At 50.5% G+C, this 24,470-nt stretch overlaps 2 protein-coding genes across 8 annotated transcripts in view; both read left to right on the top strand.

Moving 5' to 3' along the window:
- ZNF131 (zinc finger protein 131) overlaps positions 1–9,412 on the top strand; it is a 29,737-nt gene extending 20,325 nt beyond the window's left edge. For all 7 annotated transcript variants that reach the window (XM_045839946.1, XM_045839944.1, XM_045839950.1 and 4 more), the window contains 2 exons: positions 6,809–6,939; positions 7,556–9,412. In XM_045839946.1, the coding sequence (XP_045695902.1) occupies positions 6,809–6,939; positions 7,556–8,242 (818 nt within the window). In that variant the 3' untranslated portion in view covers positions 8,243–9,412. The remainder of the gene's footprint in view (positions 1–6,808; positions 6,940–7,555) is intronic.
- A 10,893-nt stretch (positions 9,413–20,305) lies between these two features.
- Positions 20,306–24,470, top strand: part of NIM1K (NIM1 serine/threonine protein kinase) — a 43,876-nt gene continuing 39,711 nt past the window's right edge. The window contains exon 1 of the mRNA XM_045839925.1: positions 20,306–20,349. The gene's annotated coding sequence lies outside the window, so the exon portion shown is untranslated. The remainder of the gene's footprint in view (positions 20,350–24,470) is intronic.

The raw sequence follows: 24,470 nt of genomic DNA, 5'->3' as shown, positions 1-24,470 counted from the left end.
TGCACCGTGCCAATTTCTATATTTTTAAAAGAAATATGTGAAGTACAGTCTGTGGTTATTTCCTGAGGGTCTTAAGTCATGACATTTTTAACTAGGGTAAAACTTACCAGCTACTTCAGATTTCCTGTCTTACGTTAACACATTACGTAGATGAGTGCGTTTATGAACGGTCCTGGATCTGTGCGTGCCTTGGTGTACGTTTGGTTGTCTGTGTCGGCCTGCTGGATAGGTGGCAGGGTACGCGCGCCCCCGCCCATCGGTCCGGGGACAAACGCGGTGAGGCGGGGGCCAGCCGGGGCACGGGAAGGGTCAGGTCTTCCTCCTGGACCCTCCGCAGGCACTCGGGGAGGTCCCGGGGACTCTGCCGGAGGGCGTGCGGCCCTCGCGGCCCTGCCTCCGTCCCCTGTGCCTGTCTGCTTCACTGCCGGGTCCCCTGTCCTTGTTCCCACTCCTTAAGCAGTCTCCGCAAGATCTCCTGTCCGGACACGGGAGCTACCGCCAGTCGCTTGAGTGTCGGGGAGTCCCTGGGCCCACTTCACGAAGGTGTGGGGGTGGCAGTGAGCTAAGGGTCAGGCGCCTGGACCCTTGTTTCCAAGCCCTCCTCGTGCGTGGTGGTCGTGAGGCTGTGTAGACTGTTACACAGTGAACACCGGAGAGCTGTCCCACACTGTCCAGACTCTTCCTGTTTGATGCTGCAGGTTGGAGAACTTTCTTTTTTTATATTTTACTTATTTGTTTTTAGAGAAAGGGAGGGAGAGAAACATGATTGTGCAAGAGAAATGTTAATTGGTCGCCTCTTGCCTGCCCTCAGTTGAGGACCTGGCCCACAACCCAGGCATGTGCCCTGACCAGGGATTGAACTGGCGACCTTTCTGTTTATAGGACAACGCCTAACCACTGAGCCACACCAGTCAGAGCGAGTTTGGAGAACTTTGGATGAGATATTTTAATAGATCCTCCACTGTTCAGAGTCCTTTGCTACACACTGCTTGAAACTGAGAAACCAGATAGATTCAAATAATGTGGGATCCCTTACCGTTCAGATACTTGTTATCAATACTCAGGAACTGAATAAATATTGCAAATAGCAAGGGAATCTCAAATTGGGTTGGCAAAAAGTCCGTTTACGTTTTTCCGTAAAATAAAAGACACATTTTTCATTTTCGCCAATAGCTTTATTGATTGGGGTATTTTGAGTATGTCGGCTCTCTCCCGCTGTTGGCTTCTAGTGGGTAGAGGCCAGGGTGCTGCTGAACATCTTCCAGTGCCTAAGACAGACAGTCCCACGGCAAAGAAGTATTTGGCCAAAATGTCAGTAGTGGCAAGAAACTTCACAAACCACCTTGGACACGTTCGATCCATCACAGCACCTTCTCCATACGCCGCACAAGTCTTTTGTTGCGTTTTTACCTTTCTTGAAATAATAAAGCATATAATATGCCAAAAATGTTGGGTGTCTCCTTCCATGAACTTCAGTATTAAAACAGCTGCACAAAAATTCACCAGGTTTGATGTTTTTGTTTTTTTTAAATGCTGGCTGATGTGACAGCTGTCACGGTGTAGTCTAACAAATTGTTCTGATTGGAGTTAGACAGTTGAGCACTACGAGAGCCAACATACAGGAAAAAACTAAACCACCCAGTACTTACGGCTCAGTATGGATTTAAGAGGCATTTTGTTGTTGTTGTTGTTTTCTCTTTTTGAATTATAGTTGATATTCAGTATTGTATCAGTTTCAGGTGTGCCGCACAGTGGTTAGACACACAGGCATACTTTACAGCGTCAGTCCCCCCCGGTGGTCCTGGCACCCACCTGGCACCACTCACCGTCACACAGTAGTATTGGCTCTTTTCCCTGTGCTGTTCCTGACATCCCCGTGACCGTTCTGTCACCGCCAGTCTGTGCCTCTCGATCCCACCACCTTTCTCAGCTCCCAGCTCCCTCCCACTGGCAGCCGTCAGGCTGGTCTGTTCTCTGCCTGTGTGACTGTTTCTGTTCTGTTTGTTTGTTTGTTTTGTTTGGTTCTTTATGGTCCACCTGCGAGTGACATGGTGTTTGTCATTCTCTGACTTACTGAGCATACTGCTCTCTGGGTCCCTCGGTGCTGTCGCAGGTGGTGAGATTTCGTCTTTTGTTGTGGCCGTGTGGCACTCTGTCGTGTGAGGTGCCCGCTGAGGGACCCTCAGGCTGCCTCCACAGCTGGGTCATTGTGAGTAATGCCAGTTCCGTGCACACTTAACGAGAACATATGTTCTGCTTTGGGGTAAAATCCTCCAAAAATATCAAGTTCTTCTGAACCAATGTGTCATTCGAGGCTGCAGTCTCCTGGTTGATTTTCAGTCTGGCAGATGTACCCATGGGTGTCAGTGGGTGTGCGCGCCCCCGACTGTGACTGCGTTACTGTCGTGCTCTCCCTTTCTGTGCACGTGCTTTACCTAGTTGGGTGCTCCCGTCTTGGTGCCTAAAGGTTTGCAGGGTTGTATCATTTTGTTCTTCGGTTCCCTTCGTCATTACGTAGTGTCCCCTCTGTCTCCTACTGTAGGCTTTGTTCTAAAGTCCATTTTCTCTGGTCGAAGGCCGTACCAGCCTGAATGCACCCGATCTCGTCTGATCTCGAAAGCGAAAGTCTGTTTTGTCTGATGCAAGTATTGCTACCCAAGCTTTGTGTTTTTTTTTCTCCCCATTTGCACGAAACGTCTCTTCCGTGCCTGCACTTTCACTCTGAGTCTGCTTTTCATCTGCGGTGAGTCCATCGTAGGCAGCATATACCTCCTGAGTCTTGTTTCCTTATTCATTCAGCTGCCCCGTGTCTTTTGGTTGGAGCATTTAATCCATTTACAGTTAAAGTGATTTGTGATGAGGATGTAGGTATTGCCATTATCCATCTTCTTACTCATATTTATGGGGTCTTTTTACTTAAGTCCCTTTAACATTTTTTGTAATACTGATTGGGTGGTGGTGAACTCTGTTATCTTTTTTCTTGTCTGGGATAAAAGAGTTTAGGGTACTAATTTGGGTAATTAATAGGTATTTATGCAATCTTTGGGGGAAATGGCTTCTTGTTTTCAAACATTATAGATATATATACACACACACACACACACCTATTGTATGTTTGGAAACTGACTACAGTTATCGGTCCTTTAAAATAATTCATCTCTTTTAATCATCTTTTGGTGAACATTTTGGTGGTAACTAGAGTCATTTAGCAAAAGAATACACGTACCAAAAGCCCATTAAATTAGCAGGAGGATGTAGCTCAGTAACTAGCGTGCTTTGGTGGGGGTTTCCAGTCTGCAACAGGTAATCACTTGTGTGTTACGTCCCGGTAGTGTGGAAGTGGAAGGGACTCTCTTTCACTGAAAACGTTACCTAGTGACTAGCCTGTTGGAGAGGAAGGCGACGGATCACTTTGGAAGTTTTGTGGTGTGCTTTCCAAGTCCCGCACTTTGTATTCTGGGTGGAACAGCAGAATGTAGAGCTGAAGGGCCTTGTCCAATGCCTTTGTCCTTTCTTCCAAAGTGACGTGAGGTGGCTTTAGTTGTTAGAAACTACAGAACCAGATGCCCATGGGAGGAACAGTTTAGCAAGCACGTAAAGCAAACTGAACTTGGTTGTCTTTCTAGCCTCCATTGTTGCACCACTAATTAGTGGCAAGATAGTTGCCGATGGGACCTGTGCGCTGGCGAGTCAAGAGGGGGCATAAGTAAACATGCCTAAATTGTTTGTATTCATAAAGGATCGATGATTTCTTTCTTTTACACGTAGTTTGTTACAAGGAAAACAAACAATCCTTTTCCTGTTTTCTACCATCAAAATATACATAATGCCCCCCGTGAGTTTCATGTTTTGCATGCTTTTACTAGTGTAGTGATTTGGTTTCCTGTATATTCTTAAAGCATGTGCCGTACTCTGGGGCTTGATTTGTAAAACCTGGGCAGTTCGTCCTCTGAATTGTTTTGTTTCCGCCTGGAAAGTGGCAATGACAGTGCTACTCTGCCGGGTCACAGAGACAAAGGAACTTTGGACTCCTGCCTTCGGGGCACAGTCGGTGTGTTAGGCCCAGTGCCGATGCCGGGCCCCGAGTCTCACGGGAGTGCCTGCCTGGGCTCCTTTCTTATGACGGGGAGACGGGGCGGCTTCCCGGAGGCCGCAGGAGCTGGCCAGGCGCCCAGCACCCCAGGGAATGACGTGAAGCGCACACAGGCACACACAAGCGGGGGCGCAGCTCCTAACGAGCTCGGCTGGAGGGTTATCGCGGCCTGACGACTGGGTCCGAGTAAAGGGAGGCCAGGAGGTGCCGCTGACGGTCGGGCTGGCCGGCGGCGTGGCGTGCACTTACGCAGGCACCGTGGGTTGTCCCCGAGTGCGGTTCAGGGGACAGGGGAGGCAGTGGGAGGGGAGGCTAGGAGCGTGTTGGTAATGGTGTTTTCGTAACGGCTGCAGATGAGTTTGGATTTTATCTTGGGAAGGCTCTGGGTCATTTTAAAGACGTTTAAGCCAGGAAAAGATCTCTTCAGATTTGTGTTTTAGAGAGACATGCCTGGCAGGATGGGTTGGGGTGCTGAAACCTTCTGGGTCTCATTAGGGAGCTTTCGGGGCGAAGGGGCCAAGTAGAGGCAGTGACAGCGGCAGTGAGACAGGGGTACGCAGAACCGACGGGACTGGGTGATCGGTGAGGGGTGGGAGCAGGTGAGGGTGACGCCCGCTTTCTGAGTAGGGTGGCTGCCTGACCGGAAGCTAATTCACCTCGAAAAATAGAGAAGGGTGAGCACCACTGTGCGGGTGGGGGAGACATCAGACAGGTGCACCTGGGGGCCACCAGTGTGAAAGGGAACCGAAAGGTGACCTGTAACCATGTTTGCGAATAGTTGTTTCCAGGCCTCCCGGGGCGGGCGTGTGCAGTCACAGCAAGGGTGGGTCTGGGAGTCAGAGCTGGGTCCCTGCTCCAGTTCTGGCCGTGGCCAGCGTGGGGCCCTTGACGGGCCACGTGTCCCTGGGCCGCGCCTTGTCTGTGCGAACAGGGGAGACGATGCCTGCCTCCTGGGGCCGCCTCACAAGGAAGACAGCGCAACAGAAGCGCTCTGAGACTGCGCTGTCCACACAGCTAAAACATAATGAGCCGGGCGCTAGTTTGAGATTTTACCGGGCCCGTTAGACTGACTTTTTCAATAGCGAGCGCTCAGGTGACCACGGTGTGAAGTGCCTCCCCCGCGTCCGCAGCCCTCTGCGGGAGTGGCGGCCGCCCGTTCTCTCGCCCGCCGTCCCTTCCGCGCGTCCCTGCGTGCCCAGGTGACCGGAGAGAGACACGGGGCTCTTAGGAAGACAAGCAGGAGCCTGCAGTGCGGTGCTGTGCGCTTTAACTTTTCTCGAACTCTTTCTGACACACACAGCATGCGTGAGTCTACCTCCGTCTCACTGTGTCCGCCTGGCACGCGCGTGTATGAGTGCGCGGCAGTTTGCTTCACCTCTCCTGTTGCTACATACTTAGGTTGATCCTAGTCTTTTAAAAAAAATGATTTCATTTATTATTATTATTTTTAGATTTTACTTTTAGAGGGAAGGAAGGGGGAAGTGGGAGAGAAACATCGGTTGCCTCTCGCACACACCCGACTGGGGACCGAGCCCGCAACCCAGATGGCTGCCCTGACCCGGGACCAAAGGGGTGGCCCTTGGCTTCGCAGGACAGCACCCAGCCACTGAGCCCCACCTGTCAGGGCTGTCCTAGTCTTTCACTGTTGCAGACTCCCTTCTTGAAGAGAGTTTTCTGTGCTGACCTTTCGCTGACTTGCCTCCTACTCGCCCTCCCTCGTCCCGCTGCGGTCCAGCCCCTGGTGCTGCTCGCACCGTTCTTGCCGGGGCGTGAGTGACCGCCGCGCGTCACCACCGTCACCTGCCTGCTGTTGGCTGGGTGCTCTTTCCTGGACTCGCCTTGTTTAAAGGCCCTTGGTGTTTGCTGCTGCTTCTGGTGGTTCTCTCTCTGTTCCCTTTGCTGCCTCATCAGCCTGCTGCTTTTCACTTGATACTTCACCGGATTCTGCCGTCATGTCACGCACTGAGAGTCTTACCCACATCACAGGGTTCTCCTGCCACCTGGAGTAACTTCCGTTCTATCAGTCCATCTCCTGTCTGGCTCCGGATTTGTTGTGCAGCCACCTGCTGGCCTTTTCCATTTGCTCTGGGTGCCTTGAACTCAGCAGACACAACGCCGAGTGTATGGTCTTCCCCGGCACCCCCCACTGCAGACCTGCCTGGACTCCCCTGTCCTTTGTTCTGGTTGACATTCTGGGCCAGAGAGCTGAGAGCCATCACTGATCCCTCCCTCCTTTCCCCTCGCCCACCACGCCGTTCACCCTTCTGTGCCGCGGCCTAGAACAGCCTGCCTTCTTGTGTCCCCCTTCTCCCATTCCGGTTCGGATAGCGCGGGCCACCGGCCTCCCTGTGCTCCCACCTCCCCGCTGCCCCCACGTCGGGAGCAGGCCGCCGCCGCCAGGGCGGTCGTCTCCGTGAAGCCCCCTGGCCTGCGGTGCGAAGGTGTTAAAAACAAGGACAGTTTGTTCATCTTTGTCACCTAGCATGTGGTCTGGCACGTGGGAAATGCTCAGAGATGCTTGTGGGGCGGGCAGTGGTGCCTTTCCCCAAAGTAGAGATTGATCTTAGTTTTTAATTGAAAGGAAAATAGACGGTCTCTTAAGAAATGCAAAAATAAGGAACAGAACTTAGATCCAAGTTTTGTCAGAAGAACCAGCTTGTGTTGGCTTTTTCTGTTTATCTTAATTTGTGGATACAATTTTTTCTATTCTCATAGGTGAAAAGCCTTTTGAATGTCCAAACTGTCATGAGCGATTTGCTAGAAATAGCACCCTCAAATGTCACCTGACTGCGTGCCAAACAGGAGTGGGGGCGAAAAAAGGAAGAAAGAAGCTTTACGAATGCCAGGTATGTGTGGCTGTAGTCTGTCCTGAGCAGAGGAGTCCGTGTTTGAAATCATTAAAAGTGAAGGGTAGCAGAGTCTAGAGCAGAGGGTTGGTGCTGACGGCTTGGCAAGAAATGAGAGGCAAGAACGTCATTATTTTGATTTCACAAGGGGGTTATGGTGGCCCACCGTGTAAACTCCTAGCCCCACGTGACACTGGTGTCAATAAAGTCACGTTCAAATCGTAGGTGGGCTGACACTAGGCAGGAGGGGAGTGGCGAGAGGCAGGCCAGCCATAACCAGTCCTTCTGTGATTAGTGCGTGGCTGTAAATTTTGTTACTGTGACAAATATAATTTACTGATATTTTTAGAATTCTTAAGACATTTTAACAATGAAGGCAGTATTAAAATGTTTCCCAAAATATATTTAATTTGTTAGCTACATCTGCTACAAAACCAAATAAAATAATTATGAAATCCCTTGGACGAGATTACATTACAAATACCATATTCATGACATTTTTAGAAAAATCTTCAGCTCTTCTTTTCCGGAGAATAAATGAGTCTTTTTTTAATCCTTTTTTTCTTAGTGTGACTATTAAGTGTTGGTCACACGGTTTTGTGTTTGGTGCTTGCAGGTCTGTAACAGTGTGTTTAACAGCTGGGACCAGTTCAAAGATCACTTGGTAATCCACACTGGAGATAAACCCAACCACTGTACTTTGTGTGACTTGTGGTTTATGCAAGGGAACGAGTTGAGGAGGCATCTCAGTGAATCGCATAACATTTCCGAGCGTCTGATAACGGAAGAAGTCCTCTCGGTGGAGACCCGCGTGCAGACTGAGCCCGTGACCTCCATGACTATCATAGAACAGGTGGGGAAGGTGCACGTGCTGCCGCTGCTTCAGGTCCAGGTGGACTCGGCACAAGTGACCGTGGAGCAGGTCCATCCCGACCTGCTGCAGGACGGCCAGGTGCACGACGCGCACATGAGTGAGCTCCCGGAGCAGGTCCAGGTGAGTTACCTGGAGGTGGGTCGAATTCAGACTGAAGAGGGCACTGAGGTGCACGTGGAGGAGCTGCATGTCGAACGGGTGAACCAGGTGCCCCTGGAAGTCCACACCGAGCTTCTGGAAGCAGACTTGGATCCAGTGACCCCCGACCTCATGAACCCAGAGGAGAGGGAGCCGGGCCAGGAGGACGCCCCCGAGGCGGCCGGAGAGGCTCACGCGCACGCCGTGGGTCTGGGGGCCGGGCCGGCGGTGGGCTCTCGAGCTGAAAGTGCGGGCGGCGAGAACAGAACCCCTGTGCCGGTTTTAGAATGAACCACAAATGAACATATTTTTAAACGTACGTGTTGGGTTTTTGAACTGATGTCGGGCAGTGTGACTGTCCTTGAGCTAACAGACAAGTGGACCAAAGTTAAACTCTTTCCTGTTGTGCTGAACTGTTTCCATTGAAACCGCCTGATTTCTCCTCCTGGCTAATGCCACGGAGGAGGGATGTTTCCTGTACGTGAATGGGAAGTTTCGAGAAGTATATTTCTGCAAACTTAAATGGATTATATTCTTATATGGTTGGGTACGAATGTATCTATTTTCATTGTGGTGAGGGTTCCTCCCCCTTCCCTTCTCTCTCCAGGTTGTGTTCTTTCTGTTGTTACGTGTTGTCAAATCAAACATAAAATCATTAGGATACAAGCACTTGTATTCTAATGCATGTTAGGAAATCGAATCTGTAGGAACACAGGCTGCATGAAGAAAAGTGCGTTGTTACTGTGCAGTTAAATTTTGGCTTCTGGCTTTCTCCGGTCTGAACAGCGTCCTCGTCCACCCTGGCAGTCCCAGGTGTCGGCTGTGCGGCAGCGGCGGCGGCGGCCGAGTTTCCAGAATGTAAAACAATCCACACCCATGTGCCTTGTCAAAACCAACTACACTTCTACAAAGCATCTCTGGTTCTTTCAAAGTGTGTGTTACAGGAGCGATGTAGATGATGCTGTAATAGTACTTTATATTTTTGCTTATGACGGCAACGACCAATTCTTTTTCACTTAAGTTAGGTTGAGAATTTCATTTAATGGCAGCCAAAGGGCCATGTTTTTCAATTGGGAAAAATTCATTTCTATCTGTGGTAAACTTTATTTTGGTTGAAACATTGCACTAGTATTTTACCACCAGATTAAAAAAAAGATGAGCATCATTTAAAAATTAATGTATTTAAAATAAAGTACAGAAAAAAAAAAACCGTGTATATAAGATATCAGGCTTTGTTTTGAGTGAATCTTTTCCCCAACCGTAATGTAAAGGTCTCGTGCTATAACTTTTAAAGCCATACAGATAAGAGTGCTAAACTGTGGACTTAAAAGTAGGCGTGTAAATATTTTTAATCAGTATTACTTGGAAAATAAAATGGCAACCGCATAAACCAATGCTATTTTCTTTACCTGTTAAATATTGGGAGATACTTACATTTTTAAAGTAAATTGTAAAATGATGTGTTCATGGCTCTTTTTTTCTCCCCCTCTCTCAGTTACCGGTGTGGAAGTTGGTTTATGGTCAGGTGTGTTCTGATTTGTATTTATCATGATTTTATACACCAACATTGACATGACTGATACATGAATTGAGGTATAAAATTCCCAGTACACACTTCCAGTCCCCAAAGACTAGTTCAAAAAAAGGAAGGAGGAACAGGGCGATATTTGCAGTTAGTAAACAGTGGGCACAACCGCCTCTTTTTAAAATGACTTTTTCTACTTAGTAGCGTGTTAAATTCAAGAGATCGATTCAACTTACACTTCTTTGGTAGCCCTGGTGTTAAAGGTGTCTCACTTACAAAGTCGCTGAAGAGAATGGCTAGAAGGGCTCCCCACACTGGGGAGGTCAGAGATTTAGAGGTACCGGGAATAGGACAGCGTAGGGGGTTTTTGTTTGTCTGTTTTTAAGAGTTTTCATTTTATTTTTAGACAGTGGGAAAGGGAAGGAGAAAGAGAGGGAGAGAAACATCAATGTGTGGTAGCCTCTCGTGGGCCCCCTACTGGAGACCTGGCCCCCAATGCAGGCATGTGCCCTGACTGGGAATCCAACCAGCAACCCTTTGCTTCACAGGCTGACACTCAATCCACTGAGCCACACCAGCCAGGGTGGACATTGTGTTTTTAAGGTAAAATATGCATATATGAGCAGTTTCTTTGTTTTTAATATATTTCATTTATAGTTTGTTAACGGTCATCCATTTTATTCATAGTTTTGATTTTTTCCTTAAATAAGTTCCTTTAACATTTCATATAATAATGGTTTCATGATGATGAACTCCCGTAGTTTTTTTATCTGGGAAGCACTTAACCTGCCCTTCCATTACTGGCTAGAGCCATCTTGGCTGTAGGTCCCTGCTTTCATGACTTCGAATATTTCTTGCCAGTCCCTTCCAGCCTGCAAAGTTTCTTTTGAGAAATCAGCTGACAGTCTTATGGCAACCCCCCTGTAGGTAACTAACTTCTTCTCTTCTGCTGCTTTTAAGATTCTCTCTTTATCTTTAACCTTTGGCATTTTAGTTCTGGTGTGTCTTGGAGTGGGTCTCTCCATGTCTATCTTGTTTGGGACTCTGCTTCCTGCACTTTCATGTCTATTTCCTTCACCAAATTAGGGAAGTTTTCTTCCATCATTTTTTCAAATAAGGTTTCAATTTCTTGCTCTTCCTATGTTTCTTGCACCCCTATGATGAGAATGTTGGGGTGTAATCTCTTGAAGTCCCAGAGGCTACTTAATACTAGCCTCATTTTGGGGGCTTTCTTTTTATTCTGATTGTTTTTTTGCTTCCTTATGTTCCAAATCATTGATTTGGTTCTTGACTTCATCCACTCTGCTGTTGTTTCCCTGTAAATTGTTCTGTATTTCAATTAGTGCATCCTTCATTTCTGATTGGATCTTTTCTATGCTGTTGAGGTCCTCACTAAATTCTTGATCATCCTTACAACCAGTGTTTTGAACTCTGCATCTGATAGATTGCTGTCCCCTTTTCGTTTAGCTCTTTCTCTGGAGTTTTGATCTGTTCTTTCATTTGGGACATGTTTCTTTGTCTCCTCATTTTGACAGCCTTCCTGTGTTTGTGCCTATGTATCAGGTAGACCTGGTTTGACTCCATGTCTTGGTAGTGTGGACTGATGTAGTAGGTGCCCTATAGGGCCCAAGGTGCACAACCTCCCCAATCACCCAGTCTGTGTACTTGAGGTGCACCCTTCATGTGGGCTGAGTACCTGCTCCTCTTGTAGTTGAGCCTTGGTGGCTTTAGGCAAATAGATGGGAGGGATTTACCCAGGCCAGTCAGGGGCAAGGACTGGCAGTGACCACAAACCACCAACCTCTGCCCTCTGTGGAGGATCAGCCGTGCAGCGGCAGGGCGGAGGTGCTCTGACATGGTCTGGAGCTGTCTCTGTGTGCAGGCCCTGGGGTTTCCGGTGTGGTGCGTGCCAAGGCCAGCCTCCACTTGTGTTCTTCCCAGGGCCACCCTGCCTGAGCTATAAGGCAGTCTGAGATGGCTGCTACTTGTGCTGGGCTTGGAGATTCCCAGGTGAAGCCAAGCTGTGAATCTGGGCTGGCTGCTGCTAGTGCTGGGCCTGGGGCTCACGGAGGCCTGCTGTTGCTGGTTGGAGAGGACTCTGGAAGTTGTGCAACATGAGCCAAGACCAGCCGTTCGCATGGAAAAGCAGCTTGGGTGGGCCTGTAAGTTGGGTGGGGCAGAGTCTCTGGGGATCCCCAAGACGGGTCAGTGTTGTACAGGTCGACGGAGTCTCAGATGTGGCACCCGATCCCTGGCTCGGGGGGGGGGGGGTAGAGTTTAGAAAAAGGACAATGGCCTCTGCCCACTTTGTTGGCAGACACTTCATTTCCTCCCTGTGTACCACCGGTGCCTTTCAAGCTGCCACCCTGTTGCTGGAGCTCGGAGGGAGTGAGTCTGAGTAGGTGAGTCCGTGTGGGGGTGCTTGGGGACCCAGAAGTTTCTCCCACCGAATCCATACCCATTGGTTTCTGCAGCCAGAAGTTACGGGGACTTACCTTCCTGGCTCTGGAACCCTGGTCTGGGGGACCTGTTTGGGCCTAGGACTCCTCGCTCCCGAGATACCCCTCCCAAGTTTTTATCACCACGTTTGGATGTGGGACCAGCCCGTCCCTCATCTGTGCCCCTCCCACCAGTCTGGGTGGGTGTGGTTTCTTTAGTTCTGTAGCTGTCAGTTCCACTCAACTCGACTTCTGTCAGTTCTGAGTGATGGCTGTTCTGGATCTTAGTTGTAGCTTTGATGTGGTCGTGCGAAGAGGCGAGCCGTGTCTGCCTGTGCTGCCGTCTTAGAGGTTGGAACATTTTCAGGTGTGGAGTTCGGTGGTTGGGTACCTACTATAAAGCATGTATATATATTTTTTAATCCTATATATATGATTATATGTAATGTATAGTAATATGTAATAAATATAGTAACATTACTATATATAATCGTATATATTTTTTTCTTTGAACTCCAATACTGATGAAAGAATTAAAATTACATCTTCAGTTTTGTCTTACGATGTCCATATTCCTGAGATCGTTGTAGTTTAAAAAAAAAAGTCCTGCCCTGGCTGGTGTAGCTCAGTGGATTGAGTGCAGGCCTCGAACCAAAGGGTTGTCAGTTCGATTCCCAATCAGGGCACATGCCTGGGTTGCGGGCCAGGTCCCCAGTGGGGCCCACGTGAGAAGCAACCACACATAGATGTTTCTCTACCTCTTTCTCCCTCCCTCCCTCTCTAAAAATAAAATATTTTTTAAAAAATCCCTGATAGTGGTCTCAAGCACTCAAATTGCTGGTAAATTTTGAAGGCTGACAGTAGCTCATGCTGTGCCCTGAAGCCAAGGTGTGCCACAAGGTTTATTCTTAAACAGCCTTTCAAGAGCTTTGACCACAAGGTGGAGATCAGGGAGGAAGGCCCAATGAAGTTAAAATTACCATATGAATTTTCAGGTTCAGCAAGGACTTCCAAGGCAAGGTTTGGGGGCAGATGTAGTTCATTTTCCTTTTCCCAAGAGGCGACAGGCTCTGTCCATGCTTTCCAAGTGCCACAGAATTTGCTTGCAGAGGAGAAGAAAGCTACCCACTGGTAATAAACCTAACTGACCTGTAGTTTGCAAGCATACTACACATAACACAGCAATTAAAGTCTTCCAGTCCTGAACTGGATGTTTTGTTCCTCCCACGGCCTTATTCCTACTGAGGGCTCTCGCTGGGTCTCCAGGGTGCTAGCGTCTCGGGGCAGGGAAGCGCCCGCCCCCAGTTCTCACAGGAGTCCCAGGCGCCCTGGCGAGGGACGGGGCCCCTTGTCTCTCCCACGCTCCCCCGTTCCGGGAGCAGCTCTGTTCTCCGACCCCAGTGGGTTCCCGTCACTCAGGCGGACACCGCAGAGCGAGCTGGGACTCCAGAGGTTGCGGTCACAAGACCACCCCCACTTCAGACAGGTTGGCGGCGTTCTGCCTGGCCAGGGGCAAAGCCGGGCGTTGTACCCGCTCAGGGTCAGTCCTTCCCCAGAAGGACGAGCTCGGGAAAAAGCGTACGTGTAGTAATAGTTGTCTTACAAGCGATGCACCCCAGGAGCAGCCAGGTGGAGGGGGTGCCTGAGATGGTGGGGGAGGAGGGGCAGTCACAGGGGTTGGGGGCAGAGCTTCCTCTCCTGGGGCGTCTCCCTCCCGGGCCCGTGGGTGCGTTCCACCGGGAGGCTCCCTTGACCTTCTTCATCGAAGTTCCATCACCTGGACAGGGCTGATTAAGTCACTGCCCGTTGGTTATTGAACTGTCCTCTGCCTCCTCCCTGGAGATCTTGGGGTGGAGCGGGTGGGTCTCCCATCCAAGCACTCCCCAGGCCTGACCCTGCTCAGCTGCTGAGCCCAGAGGAGCTCAGGCGCCTTCAGGGTGGTGTGGCCACAGACTGGCTGGAGCTGGTATAGTCCTGACGCCCCCATGTGGGCGGGTCCTCGGGCAGCCGAGGCCAGGAGCCACCTAATGGTTAGCACAAACTCGGGCTTGGGAACGAAGAGGCTTGGTAGGAGTAAAGGAATAGGATGGTGTATCAGGAAATGCCAATGGTTTTAGGGCTCAGCGCCAGGAACCAGGGACCAAGACAAAATACATCTTATTATTCCACACCTACCATCCGAGAGTCAAAGGGGAGCTAAACGGAACCCTAATGTCTGTGCATTTAAAAGTCTAGAAACCGCCTGGCTGGCGTAGCTCAGTGGATTGAGCCCGGGCTGCGAACCAAAGCGTCGCAGTTTCGATTCCCAGTCAGGGTACATGCCTGGGTTGCAGGCCATGACCCCCAGCAACCGCACATTGATGTTTCTCTCTCTCTTTCTCCCTCCCTTCCCTCTCTAAAAATCTTTTTTTTTAAAAAGCCTAGAAATCTTGTGAATTTGTATAAAACCAGAAGGCTCTTAATATAGTCTCGCTAATTGAAAAAGGCTGCCACCTTCCTATACTATTCCCATGGGGATTCTTTCACGGCGATGTAACCGCTCCCGCTACACTGAATTTGGAAGTAAAGGTGTCAGGACCAGGAGCGGCAGTGGAGGGCCTCCAGACTGTAACTGTCCACTTCTGCAGCTCTCGGAGTAAGCCAGCGGTACCGTCTGAGGCCTGAATGTGTACAGAAGCCTCCGCCAGAAAATATCACGTGGGTTTTAACGCATGTCTTCAATTCAACAGCGTCCATTGCTCTAAACGATCGGACCATCGTGAAGGCGTGCGCGTGGAAATAGTGTTCTGTCACGGCCGTGCGAAATTCCAGGAATGCCTGACCTTGGCAGGCTGGCTCCGTTGGACACAATGCAACAGCTTGGCCTTCATCAGTGACACCAGGAGAGGGACACCTAGGCCGGATGATTTCCAGGTGGAATGAGCTGGGCTCTCGCGCTGACAAAGTTTGTCGCAAAGGATCCAAATGAGAAGCGGCAGCAAGCGAAACTTTCAAGCCCTCACCACCACCGTTTTTCAGGATCTTTCCTAGTTGATAGCTTAGACGTGTGTTGCTTTCAAAGGTAAATGAGAAGCTGGCATTATCTATCCTAAATGTATTCCGAATTGACAGGATCTCTTAAAATTACTCCATTGTTCTATAAATGTTTCTTCATAAATTCTGTTGACACAGTAAATAGGAAGGCAGACTATGAATTCAACACTTTTCCCTCCTCCCCTTTCCTGGGGAACCTAATATGGCACACACTCAAATGAAGCAATGCCTACCTCATGTCTGAGCCAAAATGTAGGCTAGGAAAGAAAAGTGTCAGTGTAACGTAATAGCATCACATTTGTGAATCACTTACTCTGTGTCAAGCACTCTGCAGTGAAGCATCTCAGTGACCTGCTGAGGTCGATACAAGGGGAGGAACCTATGAGGAGGAGGAGGAGAAGAGGAACCGCTAATGAGGGGTGGAGCCAGTATTTGAAATCAGGAGCTGAACGCAGACCACTCTCGTCCTCCTGCCGTAGGAGCTCTGCAGTCGACAACACCGGTCGGCACGGAGTGCAGGCGAAAACACCCGCTTGCTTTCTGGACTCCACACCAGCCCTTGATGGTGGGGTCCAGGGGTGCAGGAAGTGGGGGCTACGTGCTGGCCAGAGACAGGCAGCAACTCGCGTTTGGAGCTCTCCTCACCCCGAGATGATGTCATGTAGGCGGTGGTTCTCCAGCCGAGTGTGCAGGGGGATGGTTGACATGCCCGTCGCCTGCCCCTACACCACAGTTGCTGACTAGGCTGGCCTTGGCTGGGGCCGGAGAAAGGGCATTGCTGACAAGTTCCAGGTGATGCTGTTAGTCCTGAACCCACACCTGGAGGAAACAGACGCAGGGCCCCTCAAGGGGGCACAGAGAACTGGCCAGTGGCATGAACCTTTCCCTACCCTCTTCAGGTTCATATAGTGTGGTCATGTGCTACCCTAATGGGATACGTTCACTTTGTCCGGGTAACTCAGATATACTTGAAAGACAAAATTTAGCTAACCTGTGCTAAGAAGTAAGTGTCAGTGCACGAATTCACTGAAGAGAAGAGCTGGTCCTGAACTGCTTCAGGGGTCCTGGGAGACTGACTCCAAGACGAGAGTGGTGGCTATGCCCATGACCTCACAGTTACCTGTCAGATGGAGCTGAGAAGAACTGCAGGGCGACAACGTGGGTTCAGAACCCTAGCCCGATGGAAATGGTGCTTGTGGAAGACTAGAGAGTGAAATAAAGCAAAGGTAGTGATTCAGAGTTGATCTTTAGAACTTTTCCTAGAAACCAGTTTGCTTCAGAAGTATCGGTGGGCCCGGGGCCTTCAGCCATCCTCCGCCGTCCGATCATAAACGGCCCAGTGCTGATCACAAGAAAAGGTGACAGTCGTTGCCAAACATGGCTACGTATTCAAGGAAACTTTGTAGTGTAGTGGCTGCTATAGGGAGACTCTCAGGAACTCAAAAATGAAAATTATTTTTATAATACAAATTTCTCAAGGTCACAATTTGGTTGTTTCTCTGTATTTTACCTTTAGAAAGAGCATTCAATATTGAACATTCATGACTAAATGATGAGTCAGGACAATGTCAAGTGAACTTTTAAAGTTTCCCATAAAATGAAAAAAAAGGGGTTGTTTGTTTTTTTAAGATTTTATTTATTTATTTTTGGAGAGGGAAGGGAGGGAGATAGAGAGAGAGAAACATCAATGTGCATTTGCTGGTGGCCATGGCCTGCAACCCAGGCATGTGCCCTGGCTGGGAATCGAATCTGCGATGCTTTGATTTGCAGCCCGCGCTCAATCCACTGAGCTACACCAGCCAGGGCAAATTAAACAAAGGTTTTACTAAATACTAATTATTGTGATTCAATTTTAAACGGACAGTTGACCCCCTGCTGTGAAATGATATGAAGTGGCATTCTCATGCTTCCGCCTCTTTGTCAAGGTTTAGAACAGCTGACTGATTACATACAGCGCAAGACAGAACCAATGAAACAGAAGACCGGTCTGAAGAAATCACTCAGCTTTAAAAGAAGGTCAACAGAAAGGTGAACATCGGGAAAGCAGGAGAAAAGACACGAGGCAGACACAGACCCTGAACGGGACAAATCAGACACATTTTCCTAGAACGGGGTATGCCTTTCTGAACTGCAGACTGAACTCGACAGCACCGTGCAGTCCGGGCGCCGCCTCCTCTCCCGAGGTGTGTCAGACACCCCCTGCAGAGGGAGGAGGGGGGCGTCCCCGCGAATAGCCCAGGCTCACTTCCAGCAGGGACGGGGTGCAGCGGGTAACCAGACGACCAAGAAGTGCGAGTGGAATGTGTCTGCCTGCCCTAGGACAGCACCAAGTGTGCGGAGACCCCTCAGCACATGCAATCGTCGGAGTAACAGCTACTCGGAGTAACAGCTGCCACTGATTGGGCACTTATAAGAGGAGGTTCTGGCCCCCTTGGGGCCTTGCCGCGTAGGGCTGTGATGAAAGGACTTTTGCACATTTTCAGCAGGGGATCCTCCTGCCAACCACCGTCCACGGACAACGGGCTAAGAAAACCTAGTTTTTCACTTGTCAGAAATTTTATCTCATTATTTCTCACACTGCCACCCAGATTACAGATGAGGATGGAAAGTGTGAGGTCAGGGTGCAGGGTCGTGTCTCGCGAGTCTAAACTTTCAGCCAGCATCCATGTTTCTCGAAGGGCAGAACAAGTCCCTCCGGCGTAAGAATCACACGCCGTTGTTTCTAAGCATGTATTTGACTTCTTTCCTGCCAACACAGGGGGGCAGGGTTTTGGTAACTAAATTTTCTAATTGCTTTGGGGGGCGGGGAGAGAGGAGGGGAGATGGATTTGTTGTTCCACATACGCATTCACTGGTTGATTCTTCCATGTGCCCTGACCGGGAGTCAAACCCACAACCTTGGTGTATCCAGCGGATGCTCTAGCCAACGGAGCTAGCCAGCCAGGGCCTAGCTGACTAAATTGTCATGAGCTCCCCAATAACCGTGAAACAACCTACTCCATCCTTATGGATCTGACAATTCCACCAATTCTTTTGGAAAATCATCTTTTTCTGAGATAAGTATTTTTCTAAAAACAAAACACTGGGAGGCATTAAGACCCCTTAAATCGCCTGTGATTCCACCAGCTAACAAAAACATCCTGTTCGGTAACTTTTGTTTTTACTTAATATGTTGAAAATATTTCCCCTGTACCATTCAAAACAAAAAATTTTAACTTTGTTACATTGTAATCAACGTGTTGTGGAATGGCCCTTTTAGGAGACAAGCAACACCTTTCCAAGTGTAGGGAGTTGAAGGGGAGGTCAGTCCTCTGTGGCGGTGGGTCCCGGGGACGCCCCAGGGAGGGGAAGACAAAAGAAAAGGCTCTGATGTGAGAAGTAGCCGGTCCCAACAACACGAGCAGCATGGCTCCAAGAGAAATGGGGGTGTCCGGGTGGGGGGATGTGCTGGAGTGGAATCTGGCCAGTGGGCTTTAGAAGCTGCCTCTGATGCTGAGTTCTAATTCTCCTTTTCAGTGGTAGTCTCTAGAACCTTCGGGGGCCCCGGAACCCAGCAGGATGGGAGGGCCTGTGTCAGGTTTGGTGTTTGAGGGTCTCAGGTTCTAGGCCATTTCCTTGTGACATCCTATCCCGTGTATTGTCGTGTTAAAGAATTCAATGACTTTTATAGTATGTTGTTTAAAAGGCAAACTTTCATCCTGTGTTTTAGTGCTTTAAAAGACAAGAGAGACTGATGGCATGTATCACTTTAAAGATGACCCTTGTGTTGAAAACGCCCCTGACCCTTGAGTGGAGGGCAGCCCTTCAAACACAACCCTCTCTTACAGAGCCCCCGTCCCACACAGGCGGGCGACCTCCCCACTCTCACGAACCAGGGAAGGCTCATTGTGGTTTCTCTTGGTTTGCTGCCACGCTCAAGGGCCGGTCCCTGGAGCTGTCCAAGGTTTTGTTTCCTGCCCTTCCTGTCCCAAGGCCCTTTTGGCATCACTCAAGGAAGCAGCAGAGGATAGTGAAGAAGAAAACCGACTCTGGAGCCGGCCTGCCTGGGTTTGAATCCCAGCCCTGGCACGAGACTTCGGTGTGACTTTGAGTACATCAAACCACCTTCTGGGTCTCAGTTTCCCCATCTGTCAACAAGGGGGTGGAAACAAGAGTCACTGACTTGTTAGTTTATTTTGAGGATTTAATCATCTTTGTGAAAGTACTTACAACAGTGCCTGGCAAAAAGAAAAAAAAAAACACAAAAAACCGAAGAAAAAAAAAGAGAAATCTTTGGGTCCTCTGGTTTCTACCATAAAAGGGTTTTAAAGCTCTGTTATTTTTCTCCTCAGCATTCTTGCTTTTGCACGTATTGCCCGGTGACCGTGAAATACAGGATCTGGGAGCATGCGGAGGAGGAGAGAGAGTGCTCGCGGAGCTGGGGCGTAGCTCGGCTGGTCCTGGCTCTGCCACTAACCAGCTTCGTGACCCTTGCTAAGTGAACTGACTTCTCTGCCCTCAGCTCCCTCCTCTGTAAAACGCAGCACTTGAACTTCAATAAAGAACCTCTCTGCTTTTCGTATTCTATGAACTGCATTCCGGGGTCTACACTCAAGTGGATGCCTCGGCTTCCTTGTTTGTAACCTAGAAAATGTTTGACACTTACCATTCATTAGCCGAGGGTCGTAGCTGGGGAGCAAACAGGAGGCCGGGGGGCCACTGCGTAAGGGATACCCAAGGACCGGCCTAGTGTCTGCGAGGAATCCGCGCAGAAGGCGGCAAGAGTACTTCTTTCTGCAGAGCCAGGGCCCTGCCAGCCTCACCCGAAGGAGCGGTCGCAGTGTTCGCTGGCATCCCCTGTTCTGCTGGGGAGTTGGTTACCGGGTGGCGGTCTCTCCAGGACGCGGAAACCTTTGATCCAGAGGCTGGAGCAGCTCCCTGTGAGGCGGGAGTTGAGGGGAGTTGGGTCCACCCCCTTTCGGCTGTGTCGCCGCTTCCCGTGTCTGCTCTGGGAGGGTCCTCTCTGCCGCAGGCCAACCCCCGCCCCCCTCGGGTGTCCGCACGGGCGCCCGGGAGCCGGGCGCCCCGCTCCCTACCGCCCCTCCCTCCCGGCTGCCATAGAAACCGGCCTCCCCGCGCGCGGCCCGAGTCTCCCGCCCGACCCGCCCCGAGCCCCCTCCCCCGGGCCAGCCCCCCGCTCCCGATTGGTCCTTCGGGAAACGCTGCGGGGCGCCCGGGTCCCCGCGGCTGATCCCTGGCAGGGGACGGCGGGCGGGGATCGCCACTGTCGCTCAGGTCGGCCGCCTTTGACAGCTTGGGGAGCCCCGGGTGCTCCTGGCGCCGCGACACCCCCGCGCCGCCCGCGCCCGCGGCCGCCCCAGCGCCAGCCGCGCAGCCGAGCCGGAGCCGGGCCCGCCGGGAAGGTAAGGGAGGGCCGCGGGGCTCGCCGCCAGCACCCCCATCCCGCCCGCGCTTCCCTCCGCCGCGCTGCAGCCCCGGGGGCGGGGGACGCTCGCCGGTCCTCCCCGCCGCTCCAGGGCGAGGGGAGACACACTCCGGGGGGAAGGAGGGTCGAGCTGGGGTCAGGAGAAGGCGAGGCGCTCCTGGGGGCGCCCCCTCCCAGGCCCATCGCAGGAGAGGGCGTCAGGGCGGGAGGCGACCGAGTGCTCGCGCGCGTGGCCCGGCGCCTCTGTGGCGCCCACGGGTATGGTCGCGTGTGGCCCCCCGTCCCCGGCTGTGCGCCGCCCGTGCCTGTGCGCGCGCCGCACGTGAGCCGAGGTGGGCCGCCTGGCGCCTCGCCCCAGCGCGCCCGGTGCTCCGGCCCAGGTCTGCAGGCTGTCACCAGGGCTGGGGACCAGCGTGAGCCGGGCGGGCGGCGGACGGGACTGGCAGCGAGGGGTGGAGGGGCCGAGGCGCAGGGGATGACCCTGCCACCACTCCCCACACCACGACGCCCCCTTTGGAAAGACAGCCCTAGTCAGAAAGAGCTTCTCTCTTCTCGCTTGCCGGATACCCCTCCAGCATACTCGAGGCTCCAAGACTCGGCGGTAACGACCGGGAAAGGGCAAAGGATCGCGACGGGGTCTTGAACGTGCCATTTCGGACCAGCTCCGTGTGCCTTGCACAGCATCTGGGCGGATGGATGCAGAGGTCCAGACCTCCGCGGTCCGAGCCCTCGCGGGGCAGCGAAGATTCAGCCGCCTGCACTTTTTCTTCCCCGTCCCCTCACCCTCCCTCCTCGTGCCCCCACCCCCTGCGCCTCCAGCGCCGCACCCCCACTTCGTCCTCCCGGGCTCAGCAGACAAGAGGACTCTGTTGGAGCCTCCCTGCCCCAACCCTGTTCCTCACCCCGCTTCAGAACCGGAGCAGAGGGACCGCGCTCGGCGCTCGTACTCGCGCAGTTCAGACAAGTTGGGAAGTGAAACAAATCGCGTTTGCCCTCGTGGCCGCGGGAATCCAGAAGGAAAACAAACCGAACGAGACGGAGACGCCTCTTCCCAGTCGAACCAAGGTTCCAAAGGGGAATCCGAACGAGCTTCTGTTGAGGGCAACGCGGTGGGGCAATTTTGTTGTTGTTTTTTAATGGATCAGCTCAGGCTGGCACCGTCAGCATTCAACGGGATTCACAGAAGCGCTTCAAAAGATCGTATTCTGTTAGTGTTGCAAAGGCACTTCTAATTTTTGGTTGCCGTGGTAACTGAGAAGTCGCCCCGCACTGTGGAGACGCTGCCCGAGCTGGAACCAGGAGCTGCTCTTGAGCAGCTCTTCTCGGGTCCCCTCCAGTTACCATGGAAACAGGGATTGAGCTTCTGAGATACTTGTTTCTTAAAGTTCTAAAAGCCCAAGGCCTGTTCCTACTGCGGCTGTTGCTGTTTTATTTAATTTAATTTTATTTTTTCAGAGTTTGCCATTTGTAACACAGATCTCCCCTCTCAGACTAAAGAACGTAAACCCCGCCCTGCAGGCAGCGCGCCCTGCCCGCGGGGCTGTCTTCCCCACTCCCGGCGCTGACCTCACCGCACTCACCGAGGAGGGAGAAGGAGAGTGCTTGATCTTAGAGGATTCCTGGCCGCCCACCACTCCCTCCCCACGCAGCGTGTAAACTCGGACTCCTAATGAGCCTTCTCATTAGGAGGTGGGGGGATGTGGGTGGGGGTGCCCCAGAAAGAGGCTAATGGGGAGGAAAAGCAAAGTCCAACTCTCCATGGGCTAGTGTTTTGTGTGCTGTTGAACTTGCCCAGTCAAGCACTCGTGGATTTATTTTTGGCTTGACCACTGTTCAGTGGTCAGCCTGGAAATACCTTCAGAGAGGCCTCCTTCTGTGTTAGGAAGAAATGCGGATTGGCTCTTTAGCTGGAGGTCTGCGCTATTTTTCCTAATAACCAACCTACAGTGAAAGTAAAGTAAAGATTTGTGTGAAATCTGCAGTTCCCAGGCAGGCTGTAGAGCCCTCGGCACTCTTGGCTCAACCTTGGATCTCCAGTGAAAGTGGATGAATTTAGGGAGAGCATCAGTACATTCAAATTTAGCAAATCTCGGTGCCTTTAAAGAGCCGTAGTTCTTTACACATCCGTAAGTCGTGAGCAGTAAATCCTAGAAATCAGTCTTATGCATTGATAACACAGGATTGGAACATTTGAATACCCCTAGACTTACCGTTTAAAAGAAGCAAAGATTTTTGTCTTAGTCGGTTAATATTTTTGGTCAAATATGTATTTCCATTTTGAGACACTTTTCTAGGGGGAAAGGAGCCTTAATTCACTGGTTGCTTTTCTTTCCGTTGTTGAAAGGACTTCATAAAACTCTTCTGGCAACATTCTGTTGTTGCCATTTCTTATTGTCATTAAAGAAAAGTTCTCTAGAATTGAAGTTGTAAATTTCAAGAGAAGGAAATATTCAAATGACTTATGAAGACAATAGTCTCCTTTTTGCACTAAGCAGATCACAGCTCTTAAATTATTTTCTCTCAAAAACTTCAAAGATGGCTCAGCCATTATTTTAAGCATCCCAAAGAATATTAACCAATTTTACAGATGGGCGAGTTTCCTTCAAAAGACTCAAGTCATTTCGGCTAACCACTTGGAAAATTAAGAGGCAAAATAATGCACATCAGCCAAGACTTAGAGAGTGTGGAGATGAGAAGAGAGACAGGGTGGGAATGGCAGGAAGAATTTATTTATGACCAAAAAGAACAATAAAGCCAAAGAGAAAAAGAATCCGAAGTGAGGAGAAAACTTACGGATTAAGGGAGAGGGAATAAAAGAGAAAAAGTCCAGGGTAAAGAGAGTTGCACAGAAGAAAGAAAGAGAGAAAGACAATGAAGAATGAAAAGAGAGGAAGGAAGGAAAGGAGGGAGGGAGGGAGGGAGTTGGACAACAGGAAGCTAAAAAGAACTCTACTCTTCATCTTCCATGAACAGCAGAGAACTTGGTGCTTTTCCAGAAAGCCCCAATACCCCATCCAGCAAGATCCTCGGAGGCAGAGCGGGTCTGGGAGGCCTGAGCAGCAGACCTGTGCGAGCTCGGGCTCCCTGCCTCCCATGGCAGTGGTGGGGGCCGGGGCATCTGCCTCACGTTTTGTATATCTCCATTTGTGGGGACAATTATCTGGGATATTTTATAAACATACTTGATTATATAATTGCATTTTTTTGCTTTAGATTGAAAGTTTTTACTTTTTTAAATATATTTTTTAAAGATTTATTTATTTATTTTTAGAGAGGGGAGGGAGGGAGAAAGAGAGAGAGAGAAACATCAATGTGCGGTTGCTGGGGGCCGTGGCCTGCAACCCAGGCATGTGCCCTGACTGGGAATCGAACCTGCGACACTTTGGTTCGCAGCCCGCGCTCAATCCACTGAGCTATGCCAGCCAGGGCTAAAGTTTTTACTTTTTTAAAAAAGTTTTTACTTTTAAAAAGTGGCTGAAATAGTTATCAAAATAATGCCTTCATCTAATTTTATGAATTAGAGTGTATTAAAAGATTCTAACAAAAACAACAGTTCCCTCCTTGAACACAGTCACCCCCTGTTCTTAGCTGTTGAATGGTTTACCTCCCTATTTCCAAACAGTTTGCTCAGACGGCTGGGCCTTGATTCCGGTGTAGGCAGAATCCATGCACTTTCCCTTACACGGAGGAGGGCCTAGCTCTCTTACTCCCCCCCTCCAACTTCCCTCCCTTTATTTATTTTTTAAAAAATATTTTCTTTATTTTTTAGAGAGGGGAAGGGAGGGAGAAAAGGTGGGGGGAGAAACATCAACTTGTGATAGCCTCTTGCATGCCTTCAAATGGGGACCTGGCCCACAACCTAGGCAGGTTCCCTGACTGGGAACCGAACTGGGGACTCTTCGGTGCACAGGCCGGCACTCAATCCACTGAGCCACACCAGCCAGGGCCCCCCACCCCTTATTTTTGCAGCTTGGTCTGTGGGAGGAATTCCACCAGAGCATTATTAACATAACCCTTTATTTGAAGATACCAGGACGGGAAAGCTCCTAGGAGTAACTAGCTTTGGGCTAAATGTTTCTTAGGCCTTAGCCAGAGCAG

Source organism: Phyllostomus hastatus, unplaced genomic scaffold (assembly GCF_019186645.2).
Source record: "Phyllostomus hastatus isolate PE091 unplaced genomic scaffold, TTU_PhHast_1.1 phas_contig_329, whole genome shotgun sequence".
Lineage (NCBI taxonomy): Eukaryota > Metazoa > Chordata > Mammalia > Chiroptera > Phyllostomidae > Phyllostomus > Phyllostomus hastatus.
Note: the sequence above shows the minus strand (reverse complement) of the source record. Positions and strands in the feature narration are given on the sequence as shown.